Genomic DNA, 18,819 nt, shown 5'->3' on the forward strand with positions numbered 1-18,819 from the left:
AATCTCACATTTTTTGTCTCTGCTCAAAAATCTTCAGTAGTTCTCTCTGTATAATTTTAAAGTGCCCTGCACGATCACTTTCTATTAACTCCAACAACAAACTGGGACCATCTAACATTCTCACTGATGACTCACGAGAGGCACAAAAGGAGAGTTCTTCCTTATAAAAGCCTCCATAGGTGAATTTAAATTTCAGCCTCTAACAACTGAATTAGAAGTTCTCATGAAGAACCCACCATTCTCTTAGGTGCAATGGTTTGAAATCAACATCTTCTGCCGGAAAAAAATAATTATATAGATCAATATTTAAATGGCCTGGGCAACAGTGGAAAAAATAAAACCCTGGATGGTTTATAATGACATTCAGAATGCAAGGTAAAATGTGCAAACAAACTGGAACAATGCACACTTAAATCCTCTGAGACCTTAGGTCAGGAGCACCTGTTTGAAAACACACCACCACACTCAGCAAGAGGTTTAAAACCTGCGTTAACACAAGCTTTGTTAAAAGGCTCAGAGCCCCTACGCTTTTCTTTCTTCCCCCTGAGACTCTTCAGGATATAGAGTTGGAGGCTTATCTAATTCCTCATTTAAGCAGTCTGGTGTCATTTGCACATCCTTTGCACAAACATTCCATTTGATTTATTATATCTGTAAACCCTGAAAACTCCCCAGCCAGGAGAATTCTTGGTAAGAAACCAGTAAGATAAGTAAAGAAGTATTAAAGATTGTCTTTGAAGAAAACAGTCAAAAGTAATTTTTTTAAATGCTTAACATTCGTGAGGAAGTGGAGGGACTTGAGAGAGGTGGTGAGATAGAGACAAATATGTGATTACAGACCACATCAAGTAAAACAAGGAATGATATGCAAAGCCAGATTCGATTATATAGAAAAAAAAATACATAAACAAGGCTGAGATAACACTTGCTAGGACAGGAAAATGAAACAGAACATTGGCATGTTGAAAGCCACATAAGAAGAGTTACTCAAGGAAACTACAGCACTCAAGGTATGCAGTGATGGTCTGTCATCCTAGGAGAAGAATCTGAAAATGGAACTGGATGGATTACAACGCAAAGTGACACATGGAAAGATATTTAGAAAACAGACGCTATCTCGAGGGAGACAGGACAATGGCTTTACCCCTTACTTTCAAATATAGATATGAAAAAGGCTCTATTACTGTATTCAGTCATGCTGTGTTTGTACTACATCCTTTAATGTGAATGTCATGATCAATGGAAATGGCATGGATTTTGGAAGCAGCTGTATCTGCACCTGACAGAGATCAAGCCAAGAATGACTCTGGCCTTGGTGAAGGCTGGTAGAGTAACTGATGGTACTGAAAAGAAGTTTACAAGCCTCTAAAACCTTGCACATGTCCTCTAAATTAGCACGTGGAATTTCAGGTTCTCTTGTAAGTACAATTGATTCTTGCCTCCTTTTGGATTACTCTCTCCAGCTAGGTGGAAGTGATAATGAAGATGAAACTTACCACAACACTCAGTTTGACTAAGATCTGGGTGGTACAAGGCCTCAGGCCAGAAAATTTGGACCAGCCCTTTTCTAAGGTACACGTTAGAAAATACAGCCTTATCCTTTACACCGTTTTACCTGGAAGGGTAACACTTAGTGCAGTATCACTCAAGGTGTGTTTCCCTGCAGGTCAGCAAACTGCTTGCTACTGATCTGTGAAGGTGTGAATTTAAAAATGAAAACTTGTATAGCAATCTAAAGGAACAAATTTATGTCTGTTGAAGGTAAATAATAGGCAATAAAAATGGAGCATATATTTTGCAAGTATTTTAAAAATTAATTTTTCTAAGAATTTGTTTTATATTATACTGTAGCAAATCATCAGTATACAATTTATTGTGGAGGGAAAATTACCTTTCACTAGAGATAGCTTGAGAAGTACCGATTTGGAGGTAGAGAGTAGAGTGTGCTTACAGGAATGGAAGTAGAAAGTCCTGAATTTATATAGGTCTTAGGACAAAGAAACAAATGTAGCCCCTGTGATTCACATATGACTGATCTTAGCTCACAGGAAGATTCAACTGGAATCAATACTTCATTAGGAAAATACATATGCCTTTTACTCAAGAGTGTATGTTTGCTTCTTTGAAAATCAATGCCAGAACTGGCTGCTGGCCAAGAATTCAGGACTTTGGAGTCCTGGCCACAATTTTTCTATCATATTATCATGACTATGGAAAATTACTTAACTTTTTAGAGCCTCGGAATTCTCACCTAGCAAACTAGACACTGCAAACTAGACACTGCTACATTCTTTATCAGATTGTTACAATGAATAAAGAAAGGTAAAAGTAAACATGCTAATATTCATAAAAAATTCAATAAATTTTAGTTTTCTGTTAACTTCTACAAAGTTAACCCACTGATGTTGACTGCAATGGTATATCTGTGTTCTTTCGAAGGGTTTCATTTTTACTGTTGCTGTTTTTCTTTCTGTTGTATTTTTGTTTACTTTTTCTTTGCTATCATAAATGAAAGGTTGATAACCATATAATACATAACCCATTTTGATCTGACTTCCATCTCTACTACATTAAATATCTCTAAACTGCAGTTATCAGTGTCAATAAATCTGATTGCCATGTTTCAGTTCTTATCCTACTCTAACAGATCCAACATAGCTGACCTTACTACCTCTCTAAGTAAACTTGGCTTCAGTGACACCAGACTCACTGCTTTATTGTGAATTCTTTAGTATCTTGCAGACATCCCCTTTACCTAAGCATTAAATGTTTCATGGTCAAGTCATACTGTGGTAGATGGTTCTATTAATAATCCCAGTTCTTCATACTTTACCATGGACATTGCTTCCCCTTGACTGTGACCTTGATTTTGTCACTTGATTTGAAAAATTCAATGTCAGAGGACACAACATGAGCAGAAACTTTAAAAGATTACTCCTTCACACTCCTGAGAGAAACAATATGCCTTGAGTAGCTGCTGGTCCAAAATTAAAACAAGAAAAATGAAGAAATGTGCAGCAGGCCCAAACTCAAAAAGCAGCAAGAAGTGAAGCTCACCCAATCCAAACAGACTGCAGCACAGATACAGCCCCCTTATAAACCCCGAATGAAAAATAAATGTCTTTAATTATAAGCCATTGTGGTTTTGAGGTTATCTGTTTCACAGCAAACAGTGACTAATGCTCTGTGCACTTGGACCTCTCTCCTCAACCTCTTCTCTGAGTCCCAGATCCATATCCAACTGCATACTGATACCTCTACTCAGATATATCAAAAACCTCAAATGTATCATGTCCAGATTGGAACTCGGTTCTTTTCATCTGTCCTCTTTCATTAAAAGTCTATCCCATGCATTTAAATCTACATCCGGGAACTTGTAAAGGCTCTCTGGTTGTCCTCCTAGATGATATCTAATTCATAATCACACAACTCTACCTTCTAAATATTTCTCAAACAGATCCCATTAACTCCTACACCAGCACCACCCTAGCTCAAGATCATTTTCTTGCACATAAACTGATTTTACCCAATCCACTGTTCAATTTCCCTGACCTAACTATTCTTGAATTCACTTCTGTCTCCTTCTAATATATCCAATATTCGGCAGCAAAGAAACAAATCAGATCATGTCTACCCACAGCCACTCCTGTGCAAAACTCCCTTCACTTGCTTCCCAACACCCTTAGGAATAAGATCACATTCTCAATATCGCCCACCAGGTCACAGTCACTATACGACCTGTCTCCAGGCACAGCTCCTACCACTGTACTCTACTGTTCCTATTCCCTGCTCCTACTCCCTGTACCCTAGAAAGAAACAGTTTCTTTTGAACATGCCGGGCTTCTTCCCACAACAGAATTTCCACTGCAGATACCCCTGACTGAATACTTTCTACCAAATCCACTTAGAATACCCAAATGGCTTATCAGGAAAATAGGACAAAATATTTGAAACCAGGTTAATTCTGGAAAATCCTGATCACCAGGACAATAGCTCAAATGACACACACAGATGTATTCTGAATACCACAGACTTAGACACAATAGTAAAATACCCCACACTACTTTGTTTCCTCCTGCTAATTTTCTTTCTTTCAAACATTTTTAAACTTTCCTGATACTTTTTCTATTTACTATAAAGAGGCAGTGTTTCCCTGGAAAAAACTGAGCTTTGGAATCATTTTACCTTGGCATAAAATTCAGTGGTCACAACTTTGTAGCACAAGAGTCAAACTACCAGACCTCTTCCAATCTGAAATTTCATTTGTCTAAAGGTGAGAATAAGTTGTTTTGCTGACTAAATGAGATATATATTTATGAATATACCCAGGTTTCCTCCCTGTGTTACTTAGTCAATATGTGTTTCTTGTGCTAAATATACTAGGTTCTTGGAAGACCCTGGTAAGCTTATACTTATATTAGATTTTGCTTCGTGGGAAACTTAAAAACTTTTTTTAAAAACTTCTCAGAAAGAAAAAAAAAAGCATTCGACCCAGCTTTACATACCTTCTGGCTAATGAAGCCTCAAATGATTACCCAAATATTCTACCTGGGCTCTAAACCTAGCAGTCCACCTTCCTATTTCAGTCCACACCCCCTCTTGAAGCTTAAGGTACACTCTGCTTCTCTGACATTTTAACTCTTGAGGGCCATGCTCTTCCGAATAGCTGACCCACTTCTCTCTTGGCACACATTGGCTTCGTTAGGCTATAGCTCTTTGTTCACTGTTGACCTTACCATAAGGAGTAAATGTAGCTATAGTGATCAGAGGAATGGATGGAGCTGCATAAACGCATGTAAGGAAGAAAAAGGCCAAACAGTCATTTCAAATGTCATAAAGTATCTATAAAAACATGATCACCGATTAAAGAGTATTTTCTAGAATTTGGAAAATGCCTTTCTTAGCAACTGGTGGAATCACATGAGCTCTACCACTGTACTGCTTCCCAGAGTCAGTTTATGAATTTTCCCAGCAGCTTAGGTGTTCTTTCTAAAATACAAACAACATCAGCATGATGAATGGTTGAAACAAACAAACAAACAGACAAAATCACATGCATATGACGGCCCCTGATGTTTAACTAATTGTGGCGACCAGGTCTTTTGAAAGAAAATCATTGGCATTTGCACCTTTACAAGGAGCCTGGGATCTGAGGTCTGTGTTCATGTGTATATGTGCTGTCTGGAGGGAGGAAAAAGAATCTTAGAACATTGTTTCAGGATGAAACACAATTCAGTATTTCTCTAAAACAAGCACAGCTCTAAGAGTTTATGACAGTGTTAGGCACTGCTCTCTAAAATGTGTTCTTTGAAACACTAGCCTACAGTTGCAGAGTTGAAAAAGCGTGGCTTTTTGTTAAAGCTAGCTTTCAATTATTAATATCACCAACCTGCAAATATTGTTGACCGAGTCTTCTGGACAATGGTGGTGGCATTTACAACGCAAGATCTTTGGACGGGCGGTGGGGGCTGTACTCTCACCATCCTCTTTCTTGGTGCCCACGTTTAATTTTCCTGCACTTCGCAAAAGCATGTTATCAAGGAAGTTTGCTGAAAGAAGAAATAGTAAGAGTTAGGCAACTGTGGGGTAGGCTACCCCAGTCTTCTGTTCAATGGAAAACATGATATTACATTCTAAAATGAAATATTCAAGATACTTAAAGATTTAAACAGAAAAGCAGACATTTTGGTATTTTGATTAAAATCATGTCTTTTACCCCAGTATATGCCTCATACAGAATAAAGAAAGACCCATATCCTTTCAGGATGGTCTTTTATGTATTAAATTGTTAACAGCTATATTTAATTGAGTGCAAGGAACTCAACGAGACATTATATAGACAACCTCTACTATATCTGGCAATTCTACGGGTAAATACTATCATCCCCATTTTTCAGATGAGAAAATTGAGATTCAAAGTTTAAGAGATCTGCACACAGCCAATAGACTATGGAGCCACAGCATTTAAACTCAAATTGTTTAAGCTTTAAAACTGTCTTTCTACCATATCACAGAGTTTCTCTACTTTAGGTATACTGTGTACTTTTTAAATAAATTATTAGAAATATTTAATCTGTAAAATTGGGTAAGAAGATAAAAACTTAGTTAACATCAAGACATATTTCAAAAGATACATCTTCCCCATCAGCATGGGGAAATGCAAAGTGCCTACCTATTACTGTAGTGATGTTTCTACCATCTTTGATAGAAGGCACCTTGGTAGACATGATCTCTCAGAAAGAGATGTTCTGGGTTCAACATTAGGCTTTACTATTTACTAAGTTAGCTGTCCTTAGATAACTTTATAAATAATCTTGTGACTCATTTTCTTATCCTTAAAATGGAGATAATTATAGACACCAAACCTCATGTCAACAGCTTAGAACGTTTGTTACATAGAAGAGGGCATGCATTCATTAATATCTATTTTGTTTCAGGCATCGTAGTAAGAGCTCTTATATATGCCATGTAACTGCATAAATTGTCACCGGGAGCAATTTTCAATTTAAAATCTCTCTCATAACACATTTAGCTTATCTATAGTGAAATCCAAGATCAACAAAAATATTTTAAAATTGCTGGGTTAAAAAAACTGAAATTCTAGGTCAGAAGTACAAGATATGCCACACATTTTTTTATAGTTTTCAACCAAAAATGAATGTCTGCAGGTAATGGTTCCATCAGAGAATTAGAAGTTTATTTTTTTAAATCTGTGATAATTTTTCCTGACCTTCTGCATGTTAAACTAATTATTCAAATTCTTACAGAAAAAAAATAGTTGAAAAAGCAATAAAATATGTTGTCAATATATCAGAATTTCCTAAGATTAACTCTAATATTTCATTAAATTATTCAGATTTATACAAGATGTGCATCTAACTTTCTCAAACAGTTTCCTGTAAATTTTGTTCAGAAAAAAAAAAAATGTTGATTGCAGTGGGCACCTGTGGCATAGGAGAAGATTGTCATATACAGAATCCCACCCCAAGCCACAGCGATTTTGGTTCTGCAGGTCACAGGCGAGCCAGGAAATGTGCATATTCAACAAGATCTCATATAATTGTGAAAAAAATTACTTGTAGACTCCACTTAGAAAAACCCACCAGATTAAGCAAATATGTATTCCAACCACACAATTACTTCCAATACATGTTATTATTTCTATATAATAGTGTGCTCATCCTTAGGTTAAATTTCCAAATAAAGTGAAGTTAAATAGTTCACGTCACTGCCTTATCTTGAAAGCCATTTGTTCCAAGGTTGTCCACATGAGAGTGTAGCACCGCTTGGTACCCCAGAGTAGTGTGTGTAGGTGTACCTATATCTCACCTTCTCGTGGTAACCTCCTTCTTTTTAAATCTGGTTCTCAATGTTACTGCCTTTAGGACCTGAGTCACCTCAGCAGACCAAGTAATAAAAATAGAGTATTTAAAACTTATTACTTCCTGCTTTCTTTCACACCAGACCCTTTATTTTTGATGCTTTAAAACACAATAAAAATTCATTTATGATGCAAATGTCTACTAGCAAATAGGTATTGGGCGCCCTCCCATTTTCCAGGCACAGCCTGTGTAACTAGGATGAATTAAACATACACAGAACTTACCAGTTGGTGGGAAAAGCTGTTAAATGGAACACTGACACCAAATGGTCTAAAGTAGAAAAGAAAACATCCTCATGTGATTGGAAGTAAGATGCTATTTTCTAAGAAACATTTTAAGAGAAAATTCATGATTTTGTCACATTGTGAATTTATTTAAAGAGCGGTATAAAATTTGGCTAGAAGAAGGTTCTTTGCAATATTGCTTATAACAACCCATATTTACAACAGTAGAGGATTAGGTATATTTGTAAAATGGGATTCCTATATATCCATTAAAATGCTGATGTAGAAATATATTTACTGACAAGAAAGAATGTTATAGCATAATTTTTTGTTTTACTTACAGGGTATTCTAGTTATTAAATCCCACTCTCAAAAGAGAAAAAGGGGCTAAGAAAATGAACCTACACTATGAAATCAAGGGAGAAGACACTAACAATAAAAGCCTGAAAAGTAGAAAGACAAGCAGTCACTTGTCTACAGAATCAAAATTGCTGTGGCTCGGGGTGGGATTCTGCATAAGACAATCTTCTCATATGCCACAGGTGCCCACTGCAATCAACATTTTTTTTTTGGACAAAATTTACAGGAAACTGTTTGAGAAAGTCAGATGCACATCTTGTATGAATTTTGAATAATCTAATGAAATAACAGAGTTAATAATTAGAGAGGAAACTCTGATATATTGAATTGATAACAAATCTACAAAAGCTGATTCTTAAGCCAAATGTGGGGAAAAGCTAAGCAGCAAAGCTTTACCGCTTAACCCCAAAAAGCTCCAGAAATGGTATCATAAAGTACTTCTAAAAGTAATTCTAAAAGGGGGAAGGGGATATTAAAACAGAAGGAGGCTGAAAATATATTTATAAGTACAGTAATTAGAACTTCAGATATCCTTTCCTGTTCCCTACAGGCTAGCAGTATTTCTTTCCTACCCCTGCAGGAGACAAGAAGGGTAAAAGTAATACACATATCACTGAGATGCCTTCTTTATTTTTCCATTTTACCATCGAAGCCAAGGACTGTAGGACAACAAGCACAGAAGAGGGCAGGAGTACCATCTTACTGCCAACTTTCAGTGAACATTCACACTGGATGGTGCCTCCTCCAGTTCACCTCCCCACATGGCTTCCAGAACTCAATGCAGCCTGGTATGCGCCTTCTTTACTGGGTAATTCGACCAGGTCAAGAACAAAGAGCATAAAGATAGTGATACTGTGAGTTTCTCAGTGAAACAGCCCTGCAATGTTATCTTACGTGAGGCCCACTGGTGACAACAGAACTTCCAGTCACTTCTTCTGTGATCCATTCTCATACACATGGGCCACTAATTCAGGGTAAACAGATATTTGAAAAAACCTCAAACATCAAAGACTGAGAATAAAACAAACACTACTTGGAAGAAGTAGATTATATTAAAGAAAATAAAGACTTTAAAAATTATTATTAATACCCTCATCTTACAAAAATATATTACATCATGAAACAAGAACACATTGCTCTAAAAAGAGAATAACAAGTAAAGAACTTTAAAAATATAATTGCATAAATGAAAATCCCAGCAGGTGAATTGAAAGATAAAGATTAGGAAATCTCCTACAACACAGTACAAAATACAAGGATGGAAAAGTTAAGTAACTTAGAGCATGAATCCAGATTCAACATCTGAACAATATTAGCTCTAGAAAGAAAGACTTGAGAAACCAGAGGGAAGAAAATCATCAAATAATCACGCACGGTTTTCATAATGAAAACTCATGAGTTTCTAATTTGAAAGAACCCATATAGCACCTGAGAACAGATCCACGCCATGTCACTGTAAAATCCTGTAACACTGGAGACAAAGAGACACCCTAATGTTTTTTATAAAGAGAGAAAAAGTGAGGGAGAGAAAGAGAAAAGAGATAAAAAATAAGTATGGCATTGAATTTTGTTCAGAAAACCTAGAAACTAGAATAAAATAGAACAATGCCTTCAAAAGTCTGAGGGAAAATTTTTCCATATCAGAAATAAATACCTGGGCAAATTAAGAGTGAGGGTAGGGGAAAAAAAGCATTTTAATATTTTCAGTCTCAAAAATTTACCTTCCATGTATCCTTCTCAGAAAGTTATTGGAGGAGATATTCCATCCAAAGTATAAACAAGAAAAATATCTTGGATATTTCATCCAAGGTATAAACAAGAAAAAAGATGGAATAGGTACCTGCTAATGGTAGGTCCTTCCCAAGAGAAGATGAAGCTTACCTCCAAGATAATGGTAAATGTGGCTAATAAGATGAGACATTGCATAGGACTTCAGGAGCAAGCAGGTCTCACTGAAGGCAGGTCAAAAAATGTTGGAAGAGAGAACTCTTAAGATGTAGAAATTAATAAGATGACTTATATATTTTAAATTACACTGGGAGTCTGGAAACGCATTTGTAATGAGCACAGGGGACTAAGGAACCAAATATTTAAACCAAATATTTACAGATGGGAGACTGGAATATGTACATATGTAGTGGAAGCAGGGATGGGAAAAAAGAACTAAATCCCCATCTTTGATAGTGGAAAGTCAAAGGTAATGCCTACAATTGAATAATAAAGAAGCAGTAGTACAGTATTTATTTAGAGATATAGAAGAAAATGCCAAAACAATGAAAAGAGGCACAGGTGTAGTTGCGACAGGGAAAGGAGAACTTGGGAGGATTTTTTTAAAAAAATAAATAAATCTCTTTATGTAAAAACAAACCTACTGTAGTGTGTGTGTGTGTGTGTGTGTGTGTGTGTGTGTGTGTTTGAAACAGAGAGAGATGTAGAGAAGGATTTATATCGCCATATAGGTACTGAAGAAATGCATGAAAATCCTGCATCTTTTAGAAAAATGTGATTATCTCTGTCAGGGAATACTGAATTTTGCATTATGAAATTTTCACAATCTACTTTCAAAGGGGCCATAATTCCTCTTTCTACATTCCTGTTTCTACATCTGCATGGATCTATGGAATAGCAAATTAGGACAGATAATAGTTAGAGCTATTTAAATGCATTTACAAATTCCTTGTCCACTCAATCTAAGGAAGTATTAGTCACATATCCTGATGTGGAATAAAGCACATCAGTGAACAATGAGGAACTGGACATCAAAAGAGAATCCAGCCAAGAAGGAGCTTCTCTAGCTAAGCTTCGTGACAGGATTCCGCTCGGGACCAACGACTATGGCTTGGTAGTTAACACTAACTCCACTGATGTCTCACCATGTTTTCATGTGTTATGTTTACACGTGTGCTTAAATTGTTGGGAAATCTACAATCTACACAAGTCACAATATTACCAATCACCTGATAACTTTAAAATAATTGATGGCCGGGCGTGGTGGCTCATGCCTGTAATCCCAGCGCTTTGGGAGGCTGAGGCGGGCAGATCATGAGGTCAGGGGATCGAGACCATCCTAGCTAACACGGTGATACCCTGTCTCTACTAAAAATATAAAAAATTAGCCAGGTGTGGTGGTGGGCACCTGTAGACCCAGCTACTCAGTCTGAGGTAGGAGAATGGCGTGAAACTGGGAGGCGGAGCTTGCAGTGAGCCAAGATTGCTCCACTGCACTCCAGCCTGGGCGACAGAACGAGACTCCCTCTCAAAAATAAATAAACAAACAATTGATAATGTGTAGCTTAACAGATATAAGGCAAGGCGGAAGAGAAGCAGCAGCAGAATGAACCTGGTGAGACTCACCTTAAACGCTAAGAAAACTATGAGAAAGAAAGATGGTAAGATCTTCTTCATGTGTACTCCACGTTTGAGAAAAGGGCCAATGAGAAACTGGACTGTTTTATCTAACTTTATAATTATGCAAAGGTATTTATAAAAGGATCACTTTAATATCTAGTCATACTGAAGTTGTACAAAATCCAGTCTCACAGATACAAGCCAGGCATTTTGGATCATAAACAAAAGAGAATATATCAGCTATGACATGAAAAAGACAATTACATGCATATATAGAAATAATTATTTTATGAAAACATGAATTTGTCTGATAATTATGATGCTGAAATAATAAATAGAAGAAAAGACAAATGGCAGGTATTCATAATAAATGTAAACATCAAGATGATTAACAAACATCCAGTGGATTAGCAATAATGAAGATATATCCCAAATATCAGATATCTGACTAAAATAACATATAAGAATATATCTTCTCACATTTTATTATATTAGTATCCTTCCATTGGAAGCAGGAAAAAGGCAGCCATCAAAAGAGATAAAAGTTTGATTTAGTTGACTTATATAAATATTTATTAATTAAATCCTCATTTTACTTGATTTTGTGTTAGTTTTATAAAAAATGATAATCCTTGAAAACAACCGGAAGGTATCTAACCATTAAAAAAATTAAATGTAATTTAGTACATTTTATTTACTAAATCAATAGAGTAAAATCTACAAAAAGTTTTTCACCAAAGAAAGTCAGGCTGGGCGCGATGGCTCACACCTGTAATCCCAGCACTTGAGGTTGAGATGGGCGGATCATGTCGTCAAGAGATGGAGACCATCCTGGCCAACATGGTGAAACACTGTTTCTACTAAAAATACAAAAATTAGCTGGGCGTGATTGGCACGTGCCTGTAGTCCCAGCTACTTGGGAGGCTGAGGCAGGAGAATCGCTTGAACCCAGGAAGTGGAGGTTGCAGTGAGCCAAGATCACGCCACTGGACTCCAGCCTGGCAACAGATCGAGACTCTGTCTCAAAAAAAGAAAAACGAAAGTCAAATAGTGAATAGTTTCTAGTTAATTGTAGAGCAAATGTCAACAAAGTTGATTATTTCTTCCCAACTGCATTTTAAATAATTATAGGTTTGCAATAAATATTTTAAAACAGAATCATGAATAAACCTGAGAGAAAATATAAAGAAAAAAACTGAGAAAAATTATCCTTTCAGGAAATTTCTCAGGAATAAATACTATATCAAGTAAGTCACTCATTAAGAGTCCATTCCATTTTGCCACTTCTTTTTTTCTTTTATTCCTTCATCCCTCCCTCCCCTCTCTTCTCTTCTTCCCTCTTTCTCTCTTTAATAACTGATCTTTAAAACAGTATAAATCCAGACACTACACATGTGTAGTTCACTTAGTTTGTTATGTATAGTTTATATATATATAGTTATATACATATATATATAGTTATATAGTTATAGTTTAGTTTACTAACTAAATTATCATAATAATAAAAAGTAAGGCTTTTGGAAGCCACTCTAAAATTGCTTCTCATTTTTCAGAGGATCGCTGGATTTTTGGCATGCAAATAAACCACAGAATTATTTTCATAGGATGTTTGACTGTGTGTTACTGAACCACGACTAAATTATATTCCTTATGATTCTTATAAGGAATAATAGAAAAATAGAATATTAAGAATATTTCTTTAGAAATAGGTTTATAGATTTTTCAGGCAAATTAATCAAATTTCATGAAATTACCTAATGATCAGAATGCAACATTGTGACTTCCATTCAATTACAAGGATTAAAAAGAAAGTTATTTTTCTTGAATATCCTGAATATCTTTTCTGGAAAATATGTTGCAGTTATATACATGTTTTCAGCTATGTACATGTTTTCTATGGAATCTCTTGTAGTAGGAAATAGAGTTATAATTTCTTTAAAGTATTTAATTGAAAACAGTGGACAATAATGAGTTGGAAGCCTCATATAAACATTATAAAATAACTTGTTCTTTAATGTATACACTTAATCAGTTCATTATTTTAAAATTATCTCTATATTATTTTATATTATTATATACTCCTATACATGATTTTTACAGAAAATGCAGAACAAAAGTAAAATGTAAAAAAATTTCATACTATTACATATCATGGGTACAATGTTACAAAAATTACATTTTACCTTCAAAATCAATCCATTAAATCCTAAAGTATGTTTTAACCATGTTTAGTTTTTTTTCAGTAACATTCTTACCAGTTCAAAAATATCATAAATAAAACATTTTTAATTTGTGATATAAAGGACTGTTTTATGTTATAGACAGTTAAAAGGGTATCAAAATCCACTGTCACATTTAAACACATAGAGAAAAATCTGTATGAACAACAGAGGTAATTCAGTAATATTAAATTCAATATGTAATGCACTTAGAAATGGATATGAGTCTTTAAAATTCATTAAAAAGTGACATATAATCATTTTGTGTCACACAAGGTCTACTAATAATTTATCGTCTTTTATCTTTTTCATTTTTAAACTCTTTGAATATCACAAAACTTAACAAAATGTTGATTCTCATCACTGTTCTTCACCCTCTACACCAGAGGGCAGGCAGGGGCAAGAAGAGAAATTGAAATTCATATTACAGAAGTTTGCACTTTAAACGTCCAGGGTAAAGAGGTTAGTGGAAGAAAAACTTGAAAGTACTGAACTGGCTAGCAACAACTTTGGGAATGACCCATCCTATAGCTATTTGTACTGTTATGATAACAAATAATGCAAATCAACGCCCATTTTCTTTCTTAACCAAAACTAGTTTAAATACTCACAGTTTTTTTTTAAGAGTCTATTTCACACAGGAATAAAACTCTGATTACAACTTTAAAACAACATTAATTTTTTAAATAACTTTTTGTGATATCAGATAGTTTAATCACTAATTTTTAACACTTAAACCTTGAATCATTTAACTCAATTCATTGTCTAAATTTTTCAACTCTAAAGGCCTGACTTTCATTTTCATCACCTAACCATTTTTCCTTATACTAAAGTACTTTCAAATAAATCATTTTCTATGCTCTTTGCAGCAAAAATTTAGGAAAAAGTTTTACATATATATATACATACACACACACACTAAATAAAAAGTTGGGACATATACCTAAACTTTTCTGGAAAGTAACAAAATATAAATACAATTTTTATTAAAAAATACCAGAGCAAAATCATATGTAGGGAAAGAACAGATTTTCTAATATTAACTGTGATGTTACCTACACAGTAATCTTTTTCCTTCAACAGACAGAAATCAGGTAAGAGACAGGTAAGGGAAGATGCTGGTGCTAAATTTCTGGACATGCTGTGCAGGGGTGAAATGTCAGATGACAAAGCAGTATCACGTATGGTCACTGAGCAGTGGAGGCAGACTTGCTGACAACGTAGGGCAAAAGAGGCAAGTAGGTTCAAACTCCGGCCTAGCTACTTTTATGGGCTTAGCAAGTGACTTAACATTCCTTATAGAAGATGTGGAGAGTAGCAGCACTCACTGGTTGGAGTAGAGGAGAAATCCACATAAAGCATCGACTATGGTTCTTCGCATATAGTAAGAGTCAATAATAATAAATTGTTGTTTTATGTGCTGCTGACTCTTACTATTATTCCATTTTCCTTTTCTCTACTCCTTTATCTCCTGTTTCTATTTGTCTTCCTTTCCTTTTCTTCCCTATTATCTTTTCCCCTTCCTGGCTCTCCTCTTCCTCTTCAATTCCTCTTTCTTTTGCTTCATTTTACTGCCTTTTACTTTTCCTTCCTTTCTAGATTAATCACGGTGAACAAACAGTCTATAAAAATATAAGGTTTTCAGCTTAAGAAACACACTGAAAGTTTGTTCAAGGATGACCAAAATTTCTTATTTTCTTTCATCTCTTGGTGCATTGATTCATTTAGCAAATAATCATTAAATCCATTTACGTAACACAATGACCCAGAGTACTTGACGGTGTCCTCAATAAAATAACAATCTTGCTTGTAAGACAAATCAGCCACACGTAGAACACTGTGAGACAAATCAACTACATATGGAGAGCCGAAATACAGTACAGGAAAACAATAAAAGAGATGTCACAATGCCACGTAATTGCCAAATGTAAGTACTAGACAGGAGTGTGTAAGAGGGAAGATTACTTTGTGTGGCAGTAATCAACCAGTATCTTTTAGAGAAACCATAACCACCAGAACCAGGGATATTGCCAGTTTTTCATTTCAGCCACTCATGGTCAACACTAATGAGTAGGTTAAGAGAAACACTAAGTTTAAATATGAGAGAAGTGCTGGCTCTTTCTAGAAACCAGGGCTTCATAAAATATTTGTAGGTGTTTCTATTCACTGGCAATTGTTTCTCTTTTCACCATACTGACACATCGACATCACCACATCCACTCAGGTTATGATTAATAATCATGTTTTCAATATTTTCGCATCAGTAAAACCCTGCCAAGAGACCTAAAAACATCTGAATAAAAAGTAAAAGCTTCAATCACTCAAACATTTTATTTTATGTGATACCAGACTATGACATAAAAAAATCATGAGAAGAGTAAATATGACATACAAGTCAACAGACAACACAAACATTTATATTCATTTGTTTTCCAGGTAATTGATATAGAAGTATAAACCTCAGCAAGAACAGTAACTATGGTAGTAACAAAAATTCTTTGGACATCACAATTATGCTCTTTAAATTTAAAACAATAGCTAGCCTTTCCCTTAGTTTTACTCTGCTTCTGAATTTAGAGAAACTCAATCAAATCATTTATATAAATTAAAAACCCTTGAAAAATCTCTAAAACACAAGTTGTTTGTAAGTATTTTTAATAAAAGCAACAACGTAAGAACAAAATTAACTTGACAAGCAAGTAACCATGATTTGAAAAATATGCAACATCAAACTGAAGCCATTGTCATAAAATAGCATAATCTCAGCTAATAGAATGATTAAAAATAAAAAAATGCCTTTGTATTTTAAAATATTTAGTGTGTCAATTCAGGTCCACATTGTTACAAAAGAAACTGAACCGTGGTCTCTTTGACAATAATGTCAAAGAGTCAACCAGAACTTGGCAGATTTCCAAGCCAGGAGCTATGGTTTTATTCAGCAGAGTTTCTATGAATGCTCTACTTCACCGAGTTCTGAAGCTAATCAAAGTAGATGTTAAACTTGCCTCCACACCAAAACTTACTCTGCAGCTTTGCAAAGCACTCCCAAGACAGCCTAGTGTATAAAACTATTTTATAGATTCATACATGTAAAGAAGGGAAGTGACAATGAAGCCAGACAAACCAGAAACCAAATCACCGTGTTTGTGCTATTCTTTTTCCCCAAAGAAAAAACCTGGAAAGCATTTAGAACCTGTCTGCTTCTAATCCTTACTGTATCCTCTAATAGGATAACTGTTAAAGGTAACCTTAGTTATTACTGACAAAAATATTCAAATATATCGCTAGTTCAAATGTTTAAATACTTGAGGTATAAAATATAGGATATATATTTTAAGCTAAACATTATTATCGACTATTATCACCATCAATGAGTTTAAAGGTCTAACTCTGGTGAAACAATATGGAATAATGATCACCAGCAATAAAATGAATAAGAATGCAATGTAAACATGAGAAAGCCATCATAGTTTTAAGAGAACAAACTGGAAACCAAAGAAAACTGTTTAAAATCTGCAGTGCCATCCATGTGCTTTTACACTTATCTATTGTGCAACACAGAAAAATTTTCTAAGATAGATACCAAAAATGATACGAATTACTAAAACATACTTGCCTCACTTCTCCAAATGTATACTTTATCATGCTAAAACAATTTATATCCTTCTTGGTCAAAAATAAATATCTTAGTAACTATACTTTTGAAACATTCATTTGATCTAACATCTAAATCATTACATTTATACTTTAAAGAATCATTTTGCATTTTTTAAAACTCATATTTGCAAGAAAAACCTAGACCTTTATAATCTATGAATTTAGAATTGTATAGTTGATATATTAATAGTAAAAGAATTCACAACATCAAAAACTATAAAAAATTAAACCACAAGACCTTTATACAACCACAACACTTGATTTTAACCTTGACAGTGTTGAAAATGTGTAGGGGCAAACACACACTCACTCCAACACACATAACACAAAAGTTAATAAAGAACATCATTAATTTAAAAGTAACCTAAATTATACACTACCAGAAGAGTTCGGTTAAATGATATTTTCTTGCCATGTAATTTTTTTAGACAAAATTTTTGATCCCCTTGAATTAGTCTATTTCACCATCTATGCCAAGAAAGGCTAAGTTCTAACATCTTTTATTGTGCCAGAATTGGCTTTACTCATCTTGCTTACATTTTTTGGAGGGAAAAGAAAAACAGTCTCCGTGAGATATAAAGCTTCTCCCACTACTCACTTTTGATTTCTGTACGCTTGATATATCGTTGCCAGGCTCCCTGGGATGAGAGACATGAGGAGGAGGCACAGAATTGCTAGGGGTTTCCACTAAAAAGCCCAGCACCGTAGGCAGCACTAATCCTGCACCTGTGATGTGTTATTCAGCAGTTAAGAAATGCAGCCCAGACTGTGGTTGCCTAATACAGCTCAGCTGTTTTTCTCAGTGCTCCCTTTGATTATAAGCTGGCAAGAGAGATTATTCCGGTCAAGCAATGAGCTATGTTCAGGACCCATGGCATATGACAGTGGAAAGGTAAAAAAGAAAAGAAACCTAGGAGTCAAAAACAAACAAACAAAAAAAAGTAGAAAGAAAGAAAAGAAAAAGGAAAAAGAATGAAAAAAAGGTCACTGACCACAGTGTGTTATGTAACATTTCCAGATGGTTAAAAGCTACCTCTGAGTCTATGCAAGGCAGAAAAATATCTAGAATTCATCATTTAAATATCTAGAAATCTATTTTATAATATCTTTTGACAATCAGAATGTTATTTCAATCTGCAATGTCTTAAGTTTATCTTAAGAGAATCTCAATTTCATAAATCAATCAACTACACAAACATTTAGAAATCTGTCATTAAGGAGATTTACCTTTACTAAATGTTAAATTCCTTTTAAAATTTGGAAAATTTCAAAATGTTTGGAAAACTGAAGACCAAATGAATGCCATTATTTCTATCTTTTTATTAAATCTATCATATCATTTGACTTGATTCATTAAAAATTTTGATATAAAATTTATAGTTGAGACACAGCTATCCTATTCATCATATATGGTTAAAACAGAATGAAATATTTATTAGAGCCACCTTAAAGCTGCTAACAAGTCCAAATTGATTTAAGAAATATTTATCATACACAAATATTAAGAAATATTTACCATACACAAATATTTCAAAGTGCTGTAAGCACTTTGGGCTCAAAGAGTTGAAGAAGAAATGGCCACTATGTTCATGAACCTCAAAATCTATTTGGAGAGTGTGGCATAAAAGT

At 34.7% G+C, this 18,819-nt stretch overlaps 1 protein-coding gene across 13 annotated transcripts in view; it reads right to left on the reverse strand.

The window, feature by feature from the left end:
- BMPR1B (bone morphogenetic protein receptor type 1B) overlaps nt 1–18,819 on the reverse strand; it is a 396,435-nt gene that overhangs the window by 47,534 nt on the left and 330,082 nt on the right. For 7 of the 13 annotated variants that reach the window (XM_050791851.1, XM_050791855.1, XM_050791848.1 and 4 more), the window contains 2 exons: nt 7,607–7,652; nt 5,390–5,549 (listed from right to left, as the gene is read on the reverse strand). In XM_050791851.1, coding sequence (XP_050647808.1) covers nt 5,390–5,532 — 143 coding nt within the window. In that variant the 5' untranslated portion in view covers nt 5,533–5,549; nt 7,607–7,652. Of the gene's footprint in view, nt 1–5,389; nt 5,550–7,606; nt 7,653–17,788; nt 18,445–18,819 lie in introns of those variants that run through there. The other 6 variants (XM_050791847.1, XM_050791857.1, XM_050791846.1 and 3 more) reach the window with 3 other exon arrangements.

Source organism: Macaca thibetana, chromosome 5 (genome assembly GCF_024542745.1).
Source record: "Macaca thibetana thibetana isolate TM-01 chromosome 5, ASM2454274v1, whole genome shotgun sequence".
Lineage (NCBI taxonomy): Eukaryota > Metazoa > Chordata > Mammalia > Primates > Cercopithecidae > Macaca > Macaca thibetana.